Below are 21,727 nucleotides of genomic sequence, written 5' to 3'. Positions count from 1 at the left end.
AAATGAATTGAAGAAACTTTGGTGATCCTTTGATTTTACATCTAGTGCTATCACTGGTTCAAATTTTTAATTTGTCTAATAGTTTGGATAACGACCAAATACCTAAGCTAATGACATTTCCATCAGCCCCGGCTCTACCTTGTAGTGCTAATTAGCCAATGTTGACCTGGGTAAAATCCGTATGCTTTTCTATTGCATTGCCATGCAACAATGACAAATAACAACAGCTGATATCAGGTTAATTTTACAAGGAATTAACTAGAGCTGAAATGATTAGTTGGATAAATCAAATTGTCAATCGGGGGAAAATTAATCAGCACAATTTTAATAATTAATTGTTTTAAAGAGCAGACACTGATTCCAGCTTCCCTGTCAAAGTGAGGGTTTGCTGCTTTTCTCCTGCCAGCAGTAAATGAATGCGGTTAATAATAAGGGGCCGAAGTTTTGATCTAGGATTTCATACACTCTCCAGGATCCTCTTTCAGCCTAATAGGAAACAGAAAATGAGACAGATATCTGAAATAGAAAAAAGAGAGACTGACAGAATGACTAGCATGTTCAGCTGTGGAGGACTGAAATGCTACTGGACCTTCTTATACCTCACAACTTCCAAGCAAAATATATTTAGTTGTCAAAGACATTTGCTAATTCTAGAATAATCTGTGCCATCCTGAGTTGTCCCAGAGGATATTTCTATCTGTACCAGCCCCCCCTTTGCCTGGCAACATGGGAAAGGCATGTGAAACTGGAGTCTGGGCTGCCGGACCTCGTCTGGTCTGGTCTGGTCATACCAACCAGCTCCTCAGGCTTTGTTTCTCAACCACGACAAATGCAATGCCAAACAGCGCATTCTGCAAAAGTATTATTCCTTGTTATATTCAATTAGAGAAGCCAAGCCAGCTTTTAATACTCTGGAGTTGGGTGACTATTCTTCAGCTTGACCACAATGAGCTCACTAGGAGTTGACAGCCACACGTTTTCAAGCAGCTAAAGCAATTCTAAGACATTCCCGCCACTGCTGTCTTTCATACAGTTCAGTCAGATCATATTAAATTTAAAATGTTGATTACTCCACCAAATGTGTTAATTTAGACAAACTGTCACCACAGCACAATGCAGGCTTCCCAGTGTAGGAGTGCACACAGGATACATTTTTGACACTGTTGTTTAATTGTGCGATGGTTCACTGTATAAATAAACCAAACACTAGAGTGATAAAACAGCAGATAGAATCAACCAAGACAGAAGACCGTTAAAGAGCTGTACGCCTCAAAAAGAAATCAACAAACTGATCCAAACACTAAAAGTCTTTTATCGCCCCAGCAAACCAGCTGCTGAAGACTACAAATAAGAATTGAGGCTTGACCTCTGAATGACAAGCATTACATATGTGACCGGAAAAACAACAAATGCGATGACGCTCAAAACAGTGTTGTAGACGGGCATGAGGCAGTAACAGATAATTCTGTATGTTCCTGTTTTAACTCCAATATGCACCACAAACATCACCTGTTTTCATTCCCATAATGTTAGCTCCTCTCTGGAGGGGGCAACAGACAGTCTCTGAGAAAAAAGGCCACAAGTGTTGTTGGCCTAAAGATTCCATTCTGTGTTAAAAAAGAAATGTGAAAACAACTTTGGGAGGAATGTCATTTATGTCCAGCCTCTCTGAGGGCCGGGTGCAGCATTTCAGAGCCAGGCCTAAAGCAGCTGACAGACTGACAGACTGACAGACTGATAGACTGATAGACGGTTAGACACACACTTCTCCCATTATGGGTTGAATCTTATAGAAAGAGGTCTCTATAAGAAGACCAACATCCGTGTCTCGGTACACATTTAGATAGCGTCCAGACACATGGGAAAGGCTTGTCTTATCCGGAGCAGAGTAGAATTGGGTCCACTGTGACAAAAGTAAAAAGTGTCACAACAGCTATCCGGGCTGAAATGACTATCACACTTAAGTAGAGGTGGTGTTTCTTAATTATAAATCAAGAAACACCACCTCAAATCTGAAAAATCTTCAAATGCAAAAGTTGCTTTTAAAGCACAGCTTCGAGAAACACTGTCAATCAGTGACAGCACATTATGTGTTGTCACTGTGAAATGACCAGTGTAGCATCCTTACCATAATCATTTAAAAAAAATATGGGGGCATCACTTAATGCAATTAAGTGATACTCTTACCCTTGCCTTTCTAAGTAGGGCTGACTATAATACTTGATCAAAAAGCTGTGAGACTATTTTGAAGAAATAGTTCAACATTTTTTGAAATATGCTTATTCGTTTTCTTGCAGACAGTTAGATGTGGAGAGTGATAACATGTCTCTCTTTCTCATGTCTGCAAGGTAAATATAAAGCTATGGCCAGTGGCCAGTTAGCTTAGCTTAGCAGCAAAGACTGGCAACAGGGGAAAACTGCTAGCCTATGTCTGTCCAAAATCTGCCCACCAGCACCTCGAAGTTAGAGCCTTGTCGTCACTGTGACAAGGAAGTTACCAAGCCTACTAAGCTAAGCTAACCAACTGCTGGTGGTAGCTTCAAATTTACTGTACAGACATGAGAGTGATATCAATTTTCTAATCTAACTCTCCGCAAGACAGTGAAAGACCATATTTTCTAAAATGTTTCCCAAACTATTCCTTTAAAGCCCCCTCCATCCCATACCAAATCCCATTTAGCATCTATAAGCAGTATATAAACATTTAATGAATGGTTTGTAACACAATATAATGTAGTTGTAAGCAGATACAAGGACATTTTAAGTATTAACTATTACATTTATCAACAAGTAAAACAAAAGCAACCATAACTGCATGCTGGTCTATAAAAAGTTATGAATGAGGATATAACACAGGTGCAATCATATAAAATATTTTTTCATAGGAGAGGTTATAATTATTGACAAATGATGTTCATTAATAAACACTTAAAATGCCTTCATATCAGCTCATAACTACATTATACTGTTTATATGAATGTTTATATATTGCTTGTAAATGCTAAATATGGTTGTTAAAGTAAAGTGTTACCCAAAAAGTTAAAGTAGGAGTGCTCATTTTAAAACAAGCAGACTAAAATATAAGCACTGAAAAGCTGCTGAATTACAGTAAAGAGAGAATTTTTAGTTCGTCCTCACCTCTAAAAGTTTAGGATTTTAAAAAGTTATAGAAGAAGTTGTCAAGTACAGAAATGTACACACTAAACGGGTAGAGCTAGTGCTGTCAACAATGGTTAAAAAAAAAAAAAAAAAAAAAAAAAAACAATGGTGGCCCAAAGCTCGAGGTTGGTCCACTGAGTTTGGCATGTCCTGTTTAGGCAGCATTCTTCACAATATAGACATCAAACACAAACAACCTACAATCTTTGACTGCTGACTATAGCTGCTTCAGAAGAGACATGAACATACACAGAATTGATGCAAAGCAATATCTAAGCCTTTAGAAAGAGTTTTTATTGTTGTAAATCATTCAAAAACATAGGTAATCAGCTGGATAAGCTGGACATCAAAGGGAGTGACGCCTGTAACACTACCTGGTGGAGCAAAGCGGTTTGAACTTCCAGAAAAAGGAGCGAGGTGAAAGCTAAAGACAAGCACATTGTCTGGTCAGGAAAAGAACACAGAAAACACATATGGCAAAATGACACCGGATCAAGCAATGGCATGTTCGTAACCTCCCCCCACCAAAAGACAAAAAAGAGCCATCATAATGAAAACACTGGGGGAAGCAAAATAACAGCGGGGTTCAGCGCATGTGAATAACCTTTCGATGCTGGAAACACAGCTCACCCTTTCCAGAATAATTGAATTTGGTGTGCTTTGTGACCAAGTATAAAGGCCTCCCTTTGCTGAGCGGCAGGCCGGCCATGACTGTTGCATAACAGAGCTAATAAAGGAGGCCTACAGGGCCCAGGATGGAGAGGAGGAGGCGGACACGTGGGAACTGCCTCTGTTCTGCTGCTTTGTCTGGGGCCGCGAGCAAGCAGAGCCCCTGGGCATTAGCGTAGGCATGCCTAACATAACGCTCATTCCACTGTAACAAAAAACCCCCACAGAACAGTTTGGCTTATCTGCAGGAGCTGGCAGAGCCGCCCCAAGCTGCTCAAGGTATCCACCGTCCTCTAAGACAAAATCATCATCAATGGTGAACACAATGAGCACCGGGGGATGTAGATGGTTTGGTAAATGCAATGTTTTAAGAGATTATTTTCTCCCCTATTTGTTCTTAAAAGTTAGGTTATATGAAAGCGATGATAAACACATGATTCTGATCTTCCGTGTTGACTGATAGATGCTCCACTGCACTGCATTCACACATCGATAAAATTTTTCACTACATGCTGTCATCTAACCAAAACAGCTCCATCCAGCTTCTTTCCTGCCTGCAGACGTCCAATGTACCAGCAGGAGCGAATCTGAACTCTGGCTGATACAAGGCTCCGTTACAGCACATCATGATCATCACTGATAATTATGTTTCAGCTCAATGGCTCTTGTGTTTTAGTGATTAGGCCATAATTCATCGCAGACACGCCTCTCTGAAGGTCAGCAGACTTGTGGCTGAAACACATCGGACAACGTTCGCTGCGAGCTGTGCGACATGCCAGATCAAAGGATAGTTGTACCTGAACTCGGCAGTGATACACAAAGTGTTACACAAGCTGTTATACTGAGCTTTTGTTTCTAGAGCAGAGGATTTCCTGAGGCCATTATTTCGTTTCATACACAGATCATATTATGACCAAAATATGAGAATTTTATCCCTGCCAAGTAAGGCATGTGTTAGCCCCTTAATGTCACACTTGTCATGTCAGTTTCCAACACGCTCTACCAAGGTCCAACAAATACTGAATGGCTAACATTTCCCAATTGATCCACAGCAAAAGATTTCATTTCTGGTAATCAAAACTAACTGTAGCTGAAACAATTAGTCCATTAACTGATTTGTCAATTACAGAAATTAAATATAAACATTTTTTGCAATTGTTTAAGTCAGTTTTTAAGCAAGAAGGCCAAGAAATTCACTGGTTGTGGTATCTTAAATGTGAATATTTGCTGTTTTTCTCAGTCTTATATGATAGGATGAGAGGATTAAAAAAACATTGGTGGTAAGAGGATTGTCTTACTCCTCACTGTCTGGTATTTAAATATCACTGCTTACAGCCTGCACATGGTTCATTTTTCTGATTCCACGAAACACATCTGAGGAATCTGAGCACAATCACTTTGTTGCTCATCTCGAGTCTCTGACTTGCACAGTATCTCGTGGAGCAGTATGTCACACTGAGTTAAAGCCTGTAACTCACGATGATGAAGGCCTATAATAACATGTGGTAGGTGCCAGCCAACAATCCTTAAACTATCAGCCTTTGATTTTTGTTTTACTTAAACCAAGCAGCTGTCAATCTGGGCCTTGACAGGGAAAAGTACAAACTCTTATCGACGCTGCATTCATCTCTCTGCTTCTGCCATCCTCGTCGTGCCTAAGTGGCATGCAAACAGTCCATTTAAATGCAGCTGATGGAAAGAACTACATTTTTTAAAGCGCAGCAACACCGACTGAATAGCTGAAAGCTTTTGGTATCTGTTGCATGTTAGCAGAGAGTCTGCTTTTACTGCTGTGTAGCCATGTGATTTATTGGAAAGTCATTATCAGGTGGTGACAAAGATTCCTCCGGCCGAGATAATCTCTAAATCACTGAGCAGCACAAGCGCAAATGTAGAAAACATTCTTTAGTCATGCAAACATAAAACCCCAGAGTTCCCCCTTCAAACGCTGATGACTATAAGATCCTGTGAAACTGCTATCAGCTTCACATAACAATGGTTAATCAACATGCTGGGAGGAGGGGGCCTTCAAGGAAGTCAGGTTTCTCTTATCTAGATTACATGCAGCTACTACATTCCTACTGTTGACATCAGATGCAAAAAATCTGGTTTAAATGTGCTGCTTGCAGTCATACATGGGTTTTAAACAAATTTACTCAGAGAGACAGAAATTCAAACTGGACTCGTGTCTCCGGCCATACTTGGGAGTGTTGTTTTTGTGAATTTCTGCTTCTTCCTCATAACGCAGCAGAGTTAAAATAATTCCCAGTAATCTCACAAAGTCTGCCTTGAATGCCTGATTGAGCCTGTTTCTGGGCTGGTGAAATCCCAGTCCCCACAAAAGCACATCCTTGCAGCTTTCCCAGTGGCCCAACTAGCATTCCTCACATATTTTCACAAAGATTTCTGGGAGTTGGAGTTGAAAGCTCTTCCCGTACTATGCTCCATTCTCAAATCCAGTGAAACACCCACATTAAGGGTAATTTTGAGATGAAATGCTACATTACCGAGCAGACTTCAGAGCTGTACTTGACACACTGCTGGTCGGAAGGGGGTGTCTTTGTATGAAAAGGAAAGGGGAGCTAGATAACAATAGGTCTCTGTGTTAAGTGTGTGAAACAGGAATGTTTCAGGTCACTGGAAGTCATAAATCTACAGATTTTACAGATCGGTCCGAATGACTGAGGTCTGAGACAGACATTCATGTCTCTTTCATGAAGAAGAGACAGGTTACTAAAAACTCAGGTGACCAGACTGACAGTGTTTGTATGTACTGTACTGAGTGGAGTCTGCTGTTTGGTGATACCCACCTCCTCTGAAACATAACAAACCGGAAAGGCTGATCTGCTGTCTAATCCCTATCCTTTCTAAAATTTAAGAAAAAGAAAAAAAAAAGAAACCCTCTCAGATTTTACGTTCGAAGAGACATATTGGGAAAATATTCATCAGAACAGCTGCACGGTAGGTGACCATGGGCGTTACATCCCGTGCTTGCATGGGAACTTCTTCAAGAGGTGGGGAGGCCTCACTGCTGCCAAATCTCAGCTGATTCATCGGTTGTGGCTACATTATCCACCGCAACCTTGTATCACATTAAAGGGAATGGGGGAAATTTACTGCCCCGGCCCCCCCAAAACAAAACAAAACTGCCCTCACTTGTAGTCGTCGCCCCCTCCTTCCAGCCGCCCTGGCATCTCCCCCACCAAGTTCTGGTAGTTTGTGAGGATGACTACTTGAATTACCATTACTTTGTGTGAGTGTGTGTTATCCCAATACTCCCAGGCCTTTGACATACCTATCTCTGGGGTCAATCCACGAAGTTTGCCGGGTATTGTGGTCGATAAAAAACACTCTGCCATCGTAATCCCGGGCTTCCTCCCAGCCCGCGGGCAGCGGCAGCTCCGAGCTCTCTCTCCGCTTACCGCCGCTGACCCACGGCATAGCGTCGGGATGGTGAGAGGGCAGAAGCCCCCTGCCCTGCTTTTTATCCCCCCGAAAAAGTCGGTCTTCACTGCATTACAACAAACTCTACCTCGACGCACTTGTCCGCGCAAAGAACAGAGACGCAAATACAAAACTTTCCACCGAGGTTCTCCGCTGAAAAAGTCCCGCTGGAGGTACATCCACTTTTCTTCTTACAACCCCCCAAAAAACAGCACCGCAGCGCTCTCACGGTCCTCGGTCCTCCATGTTCGCCTCCTCCACCATATTTCATTCCTCCGTGTCCATATTCGGGTAGAGCGGATTTGCATAAGTGGTCGGACGTACGACTGAGCGAGCTCCTCCGTCCAATGGGGAAACTTCAGAGCTCAACACTTTCAATAGAGTTTAATATTGCAGCGAAAACAAGGCCACGAAGATGTATTTCATATTTCACCTCGGCGACATTTCACTCGGCAACGGCGGCGGATTAAAGAGGCAGAGTTAACAGCAACAACAGGTCAGGTTTAGCTAACGTTACTGTCCAGCTTTCAGACAGCGGAGCCGTGGATTCACACGACCTGACTGGCCACTTGACGCAATAAAATAAATTAGCTTTCATATGAACGGGGGGTATCACTGAAACAGGTCAGTAGTTAAACCCCGTTTAACTTATATTAAATCCATGGACAACTCCCCCCTGGATACAGTGACGAGCCCGTGGTTTGTAGTCGACTGCAGGGTCATTTCAGCGGTGCAGCAGCGCCACCTGGTGTCTGCCACGGACAAAGGCAGCATTTTCCACGCGAGCTGTCGAGGTAGCCCCTCACCGCGAGACGCCAGGGGCCCCTCTCCTTTTATTGTCTTCCTACGTCGTAGATCCGAGAGGCTGGATGAGAGAGCTGCTCCGGGGCCCAGCACCCTCAGGCTCCCGGAAGGCCCCGGGTTCACCGTGTGCCGACAAATCTGTGTCAGTTTAATGAAGTGGGAATTTCATAATTTGTTAAAACTGGGCGCGCCACAAAAGCGCAAAAATATGAAAGGACAGGCACCTTAAGGCCACAACTACATTATTAACGAATGTTAGGGGCCTTTCTTGTGAAGGGTCCCTGAGTAATTCCCTAGTAATAAGCAGATTTTATTAATTCAGTTTGTTAATATGTATTGTGCTTACATGTTTGGTTTTTTTTGCAAAATAAATGCGTGCTTAATCAAATTAGCACAAACTATTAAATACTTAAAAAGTAATAGTATATACATATTATTCCTGGAGATTAAACAGGAAGGTGGTGGAGCGGGTTCAGCACTAGTGAGTTAATCCGGTTCTGTGGATCTGGGGTGTGTATTTGTAATTATTGATGCTGTTTGTGCCTTTTCTTATTCTTCCAGTTCAAATTCAAATACATAGACACGGACTCAGGTATAGCCTGTGCAGTTTTGGGGCCCTAAGCCCTAAGAGCCCCCTTTCTTTGTCCCTAGACACGGACCCACTCAGGACAAGGGGCATAAGGGCATTTTTGGTACAGGGTCATTCACTCGTGATACGCAAGAGGGGCCCAAACTGAGCAGGTGGAGGAGCAACTTAGTACAGAGATTGCCAAAGAATAAAAGCTTATGTTTTCACAACGTTTTCTATCTTCACAACTTATAGTTCAAGCGTCAGAGCCACTATATGGTGATAGGAAATGAAATTAATAAACATTAAGGACAGAAGCAAAAAACAGTATATGACACAAGTTAGAATAAAATTATATCAATAGAGACATTATATTAATAGATAATAAAATAGAAAAAACATTAATAAATATGATATATGCACTTAGTATTTATTTCAATGTTCCTTGAGTGACAGATTGAACTCTATCAAGAGGGAGCTGGATTCAGTTTTTTGACATCTTGGGTAAACCAGGACTTTTGTCGACCTCCATCTGTGATCTGCAGGAACTGCAATAACACTGATTGAACTTACTTAATTTCCTCATAGTTTTTCTTCAAGCTTCTGGTGCAGTTACTGAAATTGATTGTGACATGAATCTGTGAATCTTTCTGTGTCACTGAGGAGATGTTCTTCCAAAGTTGTGTTTTTGAGACTGCGGAAGAAAATGTTGGCGTTTTCTGGCGGAGTCTGGTATTGCCAGTGACTCCAGCCCCGAGTGCACCAGACAGATGAACTCCTGCTGCCACCTTATACCGGTGCGCCAGACTGTGTGCGCATGTGTGCAACCGAACAAACGTGGAGTCTCTGTCAAGACGTCTGTGCAGTCAGCTGAGCCTTTTATTCTCCAGAGGAGGAGGAGTTTAGCAGGCTGGGCATTTTATCTGTGCACTTTTGTTTCTGTGTTTGTTTGTGTTTGTGTACAATTGTGTGTGTGTGTGTGTGTGTGTGTGTGTGTGGCTGGGGAAACATTTTCTCACATCACAGCTTTGATCTATAGCCTCCTACGTCCATTTCCCACAGGCTATGTGGTGTTCATATGAGCGCACACAATAAGCTGCACTGTTGTTTCTGTTTCAGTCACATGCAGCAAAAAGCCTGACGTTGACACCAGCTATCCCAAATGATGAATATGAACAAAAGACAGGTATTATTAATCATTAGATATACGAATAAATCTCACTATCCATGGAGCAAATTTTATATTCCTTGAATAATTTTATTTCACGGACAATAAATTAATTAAGGCCCTGGTTGTGCATTTCCGTATGGAAAAGTGTCTCTATGATACTTTAACATTAGACTGTTTAATGACTGTAAAGACAGTTTTCTCATAAGAATACACGCTTATAAGGTATGAGGAAAGTACGAGTGCTGTAACAAGAAGTCCTAATCTTAATTGCACAGATTGGAAACAGGCAGTTATATTGTATCTCTGGAGGCAGCTCAGTTTATAAGAAGCTTATCTTTATCTGGCATTTGTACATAAATAGTAACCTGCCTTTATTGTGTTGTGTTGCCAGTGTTTGTTTGCTTATTTATACTGTCTCTCTGAGGACATACATGATGCAAAAACAGGCAGACGTGAGGGAGTTTTTTTTCAACATTAAAATGCAAAAATAATATCCTGTCTGCATGTAATAACTTCCCTTGTGGCCTGCTATCGTAGAGAAAAGCGTTTGACAGTGATCTTGTGGCAGCCTGGTCGTCTCTCCGTCTGCCCCTGCTGCCCATTGGCACAGCAGCAGAAGCAGGAGGACCACAAAGGGGAGGGCCGAACGGGCCCCCTTCTCCTCCCTTCAACAGAAGATGTGTGCTCCTCTGAGTGGGAACTGTTTGTGAAAGAGCTCCGAGTTCAGAGACCGAGCAGTCAACTCTAATTATCAGGTGTTGTGAGCAGCTTCTGTCCCGACTGGACATCAACAGGCCTCTCCAGAGAAGAAGAACTCTTGTGGCTCTGTCAAGCGTGGAGGCCAGAGAGAGAGGGATGGACACGTGCGCCTGTGCTTTGGAGCTGCTGGGGATGCTGGTCTATGTTGGAGCGTGGCTGTGCGCTTTAACTACTACTATCTTACCACAGTGGCTGACCATGTCCACTGCGCTGCTGCCTGTAGAGAGCTACGAACTGGGCCTGTGGGAAACCTGTGTGGTCCAGGACGTCGGTGGCATGGAGTGTAGAGCTTACGACAGCCTGCTGGGCCTCTCCAGTGACCTCAAGCTGGCCCGCATCCTCATGTGCGCATCCCTCACTGTGGGCATGCTGGGAATCCTGGTAGCTATACCTGGACTTTACCTGGTCAACAGCTGTAAAGAACATGGAGGCTATCGAACCAAGAGGACTTTAACCATCATCGGAGGGGTGCTGGGGATGGTTTCTGGAGTGCTGTGTCTAATCCCTGTGTCCTACATGGCCCATTTAGCCGTAATACATTTCTTTGATGATAAAGTACCTGATGTGGTGCCAAGATGGGAGTTTGGAGATGCCTTGTTCTGTGGCTGGGTGGGGGGATTTCTTCTCATAGTGGCCGGGCTGCTTCTGGTCACCTCATGCTTGTGTTCGCAGGTGGAGGCTCAGCCTGCGCTGCAGCGGAGGTACCAGGTGATGAGTACAGATGTTAACTTCCGGAAGCGCTCGGAGTACGTTTAAGGGACGAATCATGAGAGATTTACCTGCATAGAGACTGACAGCACAACACAATCAACTGTAGAACCGCACTTCAAACCACTTCAAAACAATGATGTAAATATCTGGTTTTATATCAGAGACTCTATACTGTATAAGGGTTGTTTCATCATTTCAAAGGTTTTGTTAAACAGTGAAATTGACACCCTGTTTCAGCTATTTCAGGTGACTCACCTGCACAATCAAACATTAGATTTTAAGATGACCTGCTGTGACCAGTAAAAATGAATATTTTTTTAAAGATATGTTTTATAAGATGCTTGATATTCCTTAGTCTGGGATTGTTTCAGGATCTTTCTCTTATCAATCTCTTATCTGATTTACAACAAATTTTAGCTTTGAAAATGCTGTGGATGTAAGTTATTCTTGAAACTAAAACTTAGAGAGAGCACACATTTTCTGTGCCTTGTTAAGTTTGCTAATGTGCTGTAATATACAGCACATTCAGATGATTCACATAAAGACTTATGTTGAAATCCTATTGGAAAGTTGCCTCTTTTTTCAATTCTTGCTCTAGTATTGTAATCTCTATTAGAATATGGGGAAAATTATGATATGTAGATAAACTAAAGATTGGTGACATGAATCCAGGTTTGACTTCAGCTATGTCAGACGTGGAAACTTGGCTGCTCTTTTGCTCTTTCATCATCCGGTTTCCCACATTAGTCACATAAACCCACAACCTGTTTTGGTCTGAACCAGTCCCTGGTCGCCCTCTAACCGGACGACAAGCAGAGCAAGAGGGGGGACTGAAAACAGCCATCTTGGTTCATCAGGTGTGTCTGCGGCGGTGGAAACACAGCTTGAGACTAATACCATCAGATTTCCTGCTCACTTGCTGAGCTAAGCTGTGTTTAATGAATGCTTTAATGGGCAGCGTGTACTGTGAAGAATGTAGAACAAGTTGCCCTTGCGGCTCCCGCTTTGACATAATTACACAAATTTGCCAAGGTCAGAGGGCGCTGCTGCTCTCTGCACTCCAAAACTGTCTGTATCATTTACATACACACAGGTACAGTGACATAAATGTGTTGCCGCACGGAAGGAGGATAATTTATAAACCTAATGACGGTGCCTTTTCGTGGAGTTAGCTCTTATACAATGAAGTTAATGAGAGATAATGATGTTGTCACAGAAGCATATGTTACCTAAGGGGCCCAAGACATGACAGACTTTACCTCTAAAGAGCTAGCGGTGGTTCTGTCAGGCCTCACCGAGCCAGAGAGCGTGGAGGGGCTTGAGAGGCACCCTCCTATCCTCTGACGCCACACAGGCTGCAGGGAGGGCCCCGTGTCTCCCAGTGCGAGGGCAGCTACCAGCAGGGGAGGCAGTGAAAACAACTGAAGAGATGTTCTTTTTGATTACTGTAAGACTCCAACTGCTGTGGGGCCGGGCAGCGCGGCAACACAAAGGAAGTGGCATGTCTTTTTTCTCACGAGGAGTTATGTCTAAATGCGCCCGCCTGCAAACAAACAAGCCTGCTCTGAGGGGTTGATAAGTAAACTGCTAACAGGGCTGGACATACTGTTGACATTTGGCTCAAATGATTTACCATCTTTGAAAATGACTGACTGTAACTTGGCCCGCTGTTCGGACAGTTCAGATGGAGATGGAGATTATCCAATCCTGAGGTCAAACTTTGATAAGATATCATATTCAGAGCAACAGGTTGGAAAGGACATGTTTGCAAATTCAGTCTTCCACTGATCAGCACACTCATACAAGATAAACTAACATGATAATATTCCTTCACCCTAAATGAATCTTCTTATCTGTTTTATCTGACATTAGAAAGACGAGATAGTTATCTCTCCTAAGATCCTCCAAGGTGGGTTACACAGAATTGTTTAAATTGGTATGTACAGATGGGGGTGGAGGACATATTCCTATCCTTTTTGTTAAAGCTACAATCCCTAAGATTTCAGTTCTCGTTGATTTGGTGACACCTGTGGTTACTGATAGTTATGCTAAGAATGTCTTCCTAATACAAGTCCCACAGTTTTGTCCCTAATGACATGTTTATCGTTCACTCGGGGCAGGAAACGTGTTTTGAGCAGCTACTCTTTCAGAAATATAACAACAATGTGTTCCCTTTTTTGAAATCCCGGCGACTGGCTGTTCCACTCTTACATATTACGTCATTACATAACATATGGGCATGCACGCAAATAATGTGCAATGCATGTGCATGCCCTTTGAAACAAAAGTGAGAATGGTGGACTCTGCCACTGTGTGACTATAGCAGAATAAATGCCAGCCGTAAATTTTTATCAAAAATTCTTCATGGAATTTTTTCAAGAAAATCTCAAGGGTTATAACTTAACGAAAAAGTACCAGCACAACAGTGCAAAGCTAGATTGTGCATTTCCCTTAGAAAATGCAGCGTGATTGGTGACAGCATTTGCGTTTGCTTGCAGCCACAGCAGCTGGCTCTCAGCTCAGGGAAAAATCTCAAAACATCCATAACTAGCCACATGGCAACACTATCGCAACAATTTTTGACTATGTGAAGCATTTCACCTTGGGCTAGCTGTCTGCCAAGTCTCAATTCTGGAGCCTTTAGAGTTTTTGAGACATTAGTGATTTTACGCACTCCTCATTAAAAACTGAATAACTCATTAATTATAAGGGATATCAACAAAGTGTTTACAAACTAAACAAGATAAGGCCTATAGATGCTTGAAATTTTAAAAGTGGAACAATGTTCCAACCCTTCACCGTCACTATCTGGGAGTAGTGGCTTTTCGTATTACACAGTTTTCAGTTTTTTACTATAGCACCCCCTAGTGCCAAAAACTGCATTAAACTCGACATGGTCTCAGTCTATACACTTACGCCAAATTTGGTTGCAACTGGATGAAGCATTAAAGAGTTATAGCATATTGAATTGATTTGACTACACCCACAAAAGTTTGTTAGCCAATCATGGAAAAACGATACATGATATCTCAAATCAAACATGTGGGCAGTGTTCAGGGTCGTCCTAGCATGGTCCGTTCCACGTTTGCTGGAGCGTGGATGAAAGATGTAGGATAGGGAGTCAAACCTAAATTCAAAATGGTGGAAAAATGTTATGACACAAATGGGCGTGGCCTATAGCAATCTCCTCAGCATCATCCACCGAATCCATAAGTGCCGGATGCCATGACTTTTCCTTCTACGCCTCACGGTTGTTGTTAGAGTTAAGTGTTTTAACATTAGTTAAAACACTTCAAAGCTCATTTCTCACCACATGGTGGCGCCATCACTACCATTATTTTAGTATGTCAAGCATTGATGTATGGGGAGGCTCTTTGTCAAGTTTCATGCTTGTAGCCATTACAGTTTTTGAGATATCCATCATGTTTTTATGATGTTTCGTTGTGTTATGCTTATTCCCCATAGCAAACCATTAAAAAACATTTTAAAAAATCATATAAAATTAACCATTAGCGATATATATCTCATCGCCAAAAGTCATAGCAGCTATCTCCTAAACATGCTTAACAGTTTAGCTTTGGAACCATGTTTCAAGTTGCAAGCGTGTAGGACAAGTAACGCAAAAGGGATGAAAGAAGGGGAAAGAGAAAGATTTGGATCACAACGGATACATTGATGAATAGCATACAAATACTGCCTTTCAAGAAAAGTTCCTGCATTCAAAGTCTTACTTCAGTACAAGTACAGAAGTACAGTCAGCAAAGTGTACCTAAACTATAAAATGTAAAAATTTTGTCCACTGGTTCCAAAACTAGGCGTCGGGATCTCAAAGGGGTCAGAAGATAAATCTGAGTTACTGCGTGATGACTACTGGGGTAGGAAGCGGAAAAAACGAATTCTTCCACATAAATGTGCGTTCATTGTTTTGACTTCACTCTTTACTTTTTTTGCAATCATTTCACATTTATGAGCCTGGAATACTTATATATAAATGAATCTGAGAAGTTAAAGAGTGCTCCGCTGGTTTAGCATTGCAGATCTGTAACACTGACTCCACATGGACAGTTAAAATGCAGTGTCAAAGATGCTTGAACTTATTCTTCCTTGTCTGGGTTAATGTTGCCTCAAGCCACTAGCCTCAAGTAGAGACGAGGAGCGGGCTACAGAGGTCTGGTATGCTCACTTATTTGTAACTCCTAACCCCCAGACCCAATTGATGCTGGCTCGAGTGACATCACTTGCGGAAACTCATCGGACTGACAACAAAAAGGATTTATTCAACTTTTTTTTGTAACGGTCACATGTCATAAAGGTCGGGAACCACTGGTTTAATCTTTGACAGCGTGTTGTATTTTATAAGCAGATCATATATTGAATGTCTTTTCACGGAAAACTCTATAGCTGTTAGATGAACACAGCTGAGTGAATAGTACAAGATTTGCCTCTGAAATGAAGTGGAGTTTAAAAATGAAACTGCATAAAATGGAAGCACTCAGGTAAATTAAAGTACCTGAGAATTGTACCTGAGTACCTGTAGTTTCTTTCCACCACCGGCTACACATGGAGATGGCACCGACTACAATAAATGTGTTCTGATCTTGATCTCTGGGGATGATTGCGTCCCCGAAGAAAATAAAAGAATACATGAGGCGTTATCGCTCCTCTGCCCGGAGCTTTACCACCAATCATCTCTCTAGAATCTAGTGTATCACTTATGGATGACCTTTGGTAAAATACTACTTTGACATGACACAGTTTAATGGTTTTTAATTGCAGTGATCATCTTTCTTCCTTTGTCATAGTCTTCTTATCAGTGTTCCTCCATTATATGTTATACCTGATAGAGTAGATGACTTGGCATAACAGGTTAGATAAAACATGACTAGCCTGAGGTATTATGTGAGGCTTATCTGCAGAGGGGAATGTACAAGAGCGAGGTGGGAGGGTGGTGAAGACGGAGACGAAGGAATGGACAAAGAATTATTGAAATACTTTTTCCCAACTCGCTTATCTAGAGGAATGTTTTTGAATAATATTTAGTTATACTTAATTAAATGAATATCAGTGGATCCCCTGTTACAGATTACTGGCACCACACAGGCCTTTTTTGTCTGACTGTGATGACAAACCTCACCTTCCTGAAGTGGCCAGAGCAGGTCTACCATTCATCCACTTCTGGGACTTGTGTTTTTGACAGAGAGCTGTGCTCGGTTGAAGAGGGTCTCTTGTTCCTCGGCAGCCAACCGCCTCCAGAGAGGTGCAGCAGGCAACTGGGCCACAATGTGTGTGTGTGTGTGTGTGTGTGTGTGTGTGTGTGTGTGTGTTCGTGTGCCTTCCCTGACAACAATCACTTCTGTGAAGCGGCCCCCTTTCCATACTCACATGCCTGCTCTTGTCAGCCTCCTACTCAGTTCACATGAGAGGGGCCCCCAGTCAACCTGACCTGCTAAGATCCCTCCTCACATGGGGCCCGTTAGAAGCCCACACCTTGGCATGTCATGTTACCTCCCCCGGCCAGTGTGGCGATAACGCGGATCAGTCTTTACAGGAACCTTCAGGCTCCTCACTCCGGACAACATTCAGATAACGCTGAAGAGATAAAGTTGATTCTAATCTCCAGATATGAATCTGTCCCTGAAACTCTGGTAAATTGAGTCCAATATACTTTACAAGAGTCACATGTCCTTAAAATTGAATCTAGATTTCATTAAGAACACGACAGCAGGAACTCATATCACATCATCCATAATACATTACATTACAGTAGAGTACATGATTACTTTTTTACATAGTTCCCCGTTTTAGCTTCTTTCATTGTTGTGGTTTTCTGTTGTGGTTTTACAGTTTGGTTCAGTCTCACCGCTCTCATTGTGTTGTTTTTGGGTTCAGCAGGCAACTTTTTCCAAATTCCCTTCTGCAGCCCCCCACTGTACACCAGAGAGACTAAGAGAGCAACAAGCTGGTCAACATAGTGGAACATTAAGGAGTTATCGAGCTAATTTAAGCTAAATGACGAGTGAAGACCATAACCGAGCTCCCTCAGGGCCAAACAATCAGTTATTGTAGCTTAAAAGATGGATTCTTACGTACCTCACAGCTAGCTACAGGGCTACACATTTCTCAGGCTAAACCAGTATGATGAATTTGTGCTCTAAGTACATTTGCAAACTCTTCTATATGGTCTCATGTACTAGTAAAGAATCAGGAGCGTTCTGGAATATGGAGGAGATGCCAATAGTCGCATTGTCAGTAATTCTGGATAATGTAGAATTTTGATATAACGTCCTGTAAAACAATAATAAAATGTGACTTTTCTTCTGTGACATTTTGCCAGTCTCTTTCCCTTGGATGATGAATATGAAAAAAGGGCTTTAAATCGATTAACTGCTCCTGAGGTTAGGTTTTTTTACATCATGAGACTTCTACATTGTGGAATACAGGATTATCCCTGCCCTGGCTGATTTCATTTGGCAATTCAGACTTCTGTGCCATGGTCATTACTGCCCAGGGACCATGGAGCAGGTCCCTAGTGTCTCTGGGGGCCTCTGACTTCAGGGTGTGCCAGGCGTACTGGTAGGAGAGGAAAAGCAGGCCGCTTATGAGCATCAGGATGGAGGCGAAGATGCCAACACCGATGGCTGAGCCGACATGTTGCCTGACAGGAGCCGCAGGAAGGTAAAACTCAGGAGGAAAGTCTATGGTGCTGTTGTTGAGCACGGAGTTCATGTTCCACAGCAGCGGCACCAAGGAGATCATCCCTGTGAACAGATACAGGGTCCCTGCCAGCACAAAGACCAGCCTGGTGTTACTACGATCCTCCAGAGAGAAGTAGACCATCCTTATGGCCACTGCAGCACTGATGTTCCCCGCCAGGCCGCAGATCAGCGCTAGCACCATCAGCACCTGAGCCACAGGGATCTCGGCTGGGGCGAAGGCGTCTGAGATGCTGATGCTCTGACAGTTCTCTATCTCGGGAAGGACGTGGCTGTAGAAACACGCCCTCCAGATACCCACCCAGGCCACGCCCGATGTGATTACGGACACATCGGCCACGTGCCACAGGCGCCACTCGTTGAGGCCGGCTGTGGTCATGGTGACGATCCACGCCAGTAACCCTGTGATGAGGCCCAGGAACTGCCAGTGAGCCGTGTGAGCCAGATAAATCATCCTGTCCAGTGTGACTGCTAATGTTCTGACAGACTGATCGCCAGCTCACACATTGTTGAGTTCATGCAGCGTCCCTGATATCCATCACACCTGATGAAAACAAAGAAAGAGATCCAAAGCTGTGTTTAAACACTTTAAAACCCACATTCATATTCTGGGGTCATTTTCAAATGTAAAATGGCACTTTTAAATGCTGTAGACTGATTATACTGATTACAATTCACTGATAGGGAAACCTCTGGCGATATGCAATATAGCCATGTAGATAGTTTTATTTGCTGAGGTTTTGAGATTTCTGTCTCCAGCTCAATACAATGGAGGTGAAGGGAATTTCTCTGGTGACATTCAAAGAGGAAAGAACGTTTTAATTGGAGCTGCAGTACTTTCTTTCCACTGAAGAAATAGCCCCTATGAAAACTGTTGAACTGATCCTCTGAGGTGCATGTACTGGAGCAGGTAGGGAAAATGAGTGAATGAAATTAGGATGTTGTCTGGAGAACTAAGGCGTGAAAACAACAGAATCTGTGTGCTCCACGTTCTCACTCCACTGTTATTCTCTGTGCATCCTGGTTACTGTTTTATACCTAAGAGCTAGGCCCAACACTTGTTGTGGATATATTGTATCGTATTGTACATGTCTGCCAATAAGTAATAATAATTGTACTAGTTTGGAAACAATGTCTCTGTTGCATAGTCCGTCCACCAGAGAGCACTGGCAAGTATAATTTTACACTGTAAAATGTCCCACTCAATACAAATCATGGTCACAGTTCTTTAAAATAGGGATCCTAATCCAATGTTTGTTGCTTTTGTGTTTCTCTGAGAAAAATTAGCAATGGCCGCTATATCCTGATCAGATTTTTTTGAGCTCTTAGATATCAATATCGGTCCAGTAGTATACTGTATATTTACAACTGCAATAGAGAAAGATTCATACACACTGAGTCTGTCCAGAATTGGGGGGGATTTGTAGTAGCATCTAAAATATTGTGTCCATTTAAAAAATAACTTACTCAACCTCTAAGTAGTGGTGATAATTATTATGGGAGACAGCGTGCTATGTGCAGCGATGTACTGTGACCAAGACTACAAAAATAAAACACCTGCTGCCAACATGGTTTCTGTTTGATAATCTGATTGCCACCACAGTTACTCTACTTATTACTTCAGGTGAACTCTACATATAAGAATCTCTCTGTGTTGCAGTGGTATTTGTACAAGCATACTTCAATAAATACTCAGATTATTGACATGCAATTAACATGCATCCATTTCCTCCTCTGAGGTGAAAATTTAACATATAATTTTGAGAATTAGATTACAACCCCTCAAAGCTGCAGTGGAAGTGTGGAGAAATTTTATTTTCTAGTAACTGTGGGTACTATCTGTTAGAGCACTGCTGTAGTTAATGATTGTCCATTTAAATGAAGTTAAATAAAACAACCCTCTCTTACATTTTGCCCTTTTACTCACCCTGATGTGTCTCTAGTCCAGATTTTGTTGTTGGGAGAAAGAATCTAAGCGATAGTCTACATTTTGCTTCAGTTATGTGAGAGGAAACCCTGTACCACCTGAATGTAAAAAATACCCCTTCCTATGTCTTGTCATGTATTTAACTTCCACACTATCAGTAGAGAGGAGGGCGTGGAGAAGTTAATGAATGACAATTGAAATGAGCTGATCCCTAAGGAGAAAAAAAAAAAAAAATCAAACACTACTGCGTGATTTCAGCAGACTCTTTATTTTGACATAAAGGAGCACAGCTGTTAAAGTGTTAAGAGTCAGGCTGCAGCAGTGCATGAAGCATTTCAAACTGTAACATACTCAAATGTTCAGGACAAACATCCTCCAGTAGGCTTTACCTTTGGGAGACTGATTTAATCCCTACAGTCTAAAATTTAGACATTTGATAGACTCAAGTTCAAGATGGTCAAAATGCTTTGGAATGATTTCATTCCATACTTGGTTGCAAAATGATCAACCCAAACTGTTTTTAGTGTTGAATTATCTAGAAGTCAAGTAACATCTGCACTGTGACCAACAAAATACAAAATACAGAAACACTTGGTCAAGTTATATGTGGCAATATCATAATCTAATCAAGATTTTCGGGCTGTGAATAAAACGGAACAGCACAGGATTCAAGACTGGACAGTGTTTGCAGTGACATGGAGGACTCCCCAGGCACTTTAAATGTGGATTTTACTTGAGTTAAAATCTGGATTTGAAGTGCTTCTTCTGTTTAGTGAAGTTGAACAAGTGCTCTTTAAACTGACCAGTACATTCACAGTCCTGCTGCACTAAAATCCTTCTGTCGTCATCCTGTTTATTGCAGAGGAAAAGTTTTTTAAGTGAGGAAAGCGAGGGCACAAAAATCTTAGTAAAAGGCCACTAGTTTATATATAAATGTTAATAAAAAGGTTTGTGTTTACTGAAACATTTGGCCAGATTTTATTTTTTTATGTGAAAAGCATTTCAGAGTGTGAAATTATTTAAACATAAAACTTGATAAATACTCCTATTGGTTGCTCAGCGTGTAAAACACATCAGGTATCATGGCTGCTCAAATCGGTTCAAGATAAAATACTGTCCCCTCCTGCACAGATTCAAAAGGCTACAATAAATTACTAAAAAGCCAAAAACATAAAATAAGAACAGCCAAAAAGGCCTGAAAGACATTAGATACAGTGGTTGGATGATGCCAGGACAAGCAGCATCTTTCACAAAGGAGTTACATATGGATGCTGTCAGTCCAAGTGGTGCTATGGTAGTCCACTTCAGGAGGTGTCAATTGAAAAATGTCAGAAAATGTGACAGTCCCTGGCTGTTTGTCTCTGAAGGAACCTGTCTCTGTCTCCCTCTATTGGACACAGGGCTCAACTGCAACTTGGAGCAACATAACCAGTCCTCATCATCAGAGTTTTGGGCTATTTCAAAGATGGTGTCCAACTTCCTCACAAGGACAGCCTCTGTTCTATTGGCAGACTGTCCATCAGACACTTGAGCTGCTCCTCGCCCAGTTTGATTTTGTCCTCAAGCTTGCGCTGCTCAATGATGAGCGCAGACTTCATCTTGACAAAGTGCTCATAGTCTGTAAGGCTGTCCTCCTGCAGGTAGTTGGCCAGGATGTCATAAACAATGCGTTCCCGACGGTCCAGGTTCTCCTTCAGCTCCTTCGCATCCTCATGCTGTCGGATCAGCAGCTTCCTCTTCTCAATCAACGTACGCTGAAAAGGAAAGAAACATTAGGATTTGTGAGGATTTGCCAAATTTTC

The 21,727-nt window shown here is 42.3% G+C and overlaps 4 protein-coding genes across 8 annotated transcripts in view; 1 reads left to right on the top strand and 3 right to left on the bottom strand.

Annotated features, from left to right (window-relative positions):
- Positions 1-7,576, bottom strand: part of wwc3 (WWC family member 3) — a 32,074-nt gene extending 24,498 nt beyond the window's left edge. For both annotated transcript variants that reach the window (XM_040129382.1, XM_040129383.1), the window contains exon 1: positions 7,124-7,576. In XM_040129382.1, the coding sequence (XP_039985316.1) occupies positions 7,124-7,269 (146 nt within the window). In that variant the 5' untranslated portion in view covers positions 7,270-7,576. The remainder of the gene's footprint in view (positions 1-7,123) is intronic.
- On the top strand, positions 7,017-11,815 carry LOC120791172 (putative claudin-24). 3 transcript variants are annotated; one of them, XM_040129392.1, is made up of 4 exons: positions 7,679-7,768; positions 9,764-9,830; positions 10,353-11,105; positions 11,247-11,815. In XM_040129392.1, exons 3-4 carry the CDS (start codon positions 10,671-10,673, stop codon positions 11,328-11,330), a joined length of 519 nt encoding a protein of 172 aa, XP_039985326.1. In that variant the 5' UTR covers positions 7,679-7,768; positions 9,764-9,830; positions 10,353-10,670; the 3' UTR covers positions 11,331-11,815. The 3 variants fall into 3 exon arrangements, with proteins under 3 accessions (XP_039985325.1, XP_039985326.1, XP_039985324.1); XM_040129391.1 differs by lacking the exon at positions 7,679-7,768 and adding an exon at positions 7,017-7,081 and having other exon boundaries at positions 10,353-11,815; XM_040129390.1 differs by having other exon boundaries at positions 10,353-11,815.
- Positions 11,816-16,666: 4,851 nt separating this feature from the next.
- On the bottom strand, positions 16,667-20,024 carry cldn34a (claudin 34a). The gene is made up of 2 exons (XM_040127963.1): positions 19,926-20,024; positions 16,667-18,542 (listed from the first exon to the last, which is right to left on the bottom strand). Exon 2 carries the CDS (start codon positions 18,450-18,452, stop codon positions 17,697-17,699), a length of 756 nt encoding a protein of 251 aa, XP_039983897.1. The 5' UTR covers positions 18,453-18,542; positions 19,926-20,024; the 3' UTR covers positions 16,667-17,696.
- A 182-nt stretch (positions 20,025-20,206) lies between these two features.
- Positions 20,207-21,727, bottom strand: part of shroom2a (shroom family member 2a) — a 34,145-nt gene continuing 32,624 nt past the window's right edge. For both annotated transcript variants that reach the window (XM_040127957.1, XM_040127958.1), the window contains one exon: positions 20,207-21,679. In XM_040127957.1, the coding sequence (XP_039983891.1) occupies positions 21,407-21,679 (273 nt within the window). In that variant the 3' untranslated portion in view covers positions 20,207-21,406. The remainder of the gene's footprint in view (positions 21,680-21,727) is intronic.

The sequence above is a fragment of the Xiphias gladius genome, chromosome 6, assembly GCF_016859285.1.
Source record: "Xiphias gladius isolate SHS-SW01 ecotype Sanya breed wild chromosome 6, ASM1685928v1, whole genome shotgun sequence".
NCBI lineage: Eukaryota > Metazoa > Chordata > Actinopteri > Istiophoriformes > Xiphiidae > Xiphias > Xiphias gladius.
Note: the sequence above shows the minus strand (reverse complement) of the source record. Positions and strands in the feature narration are given on the sequence as shown.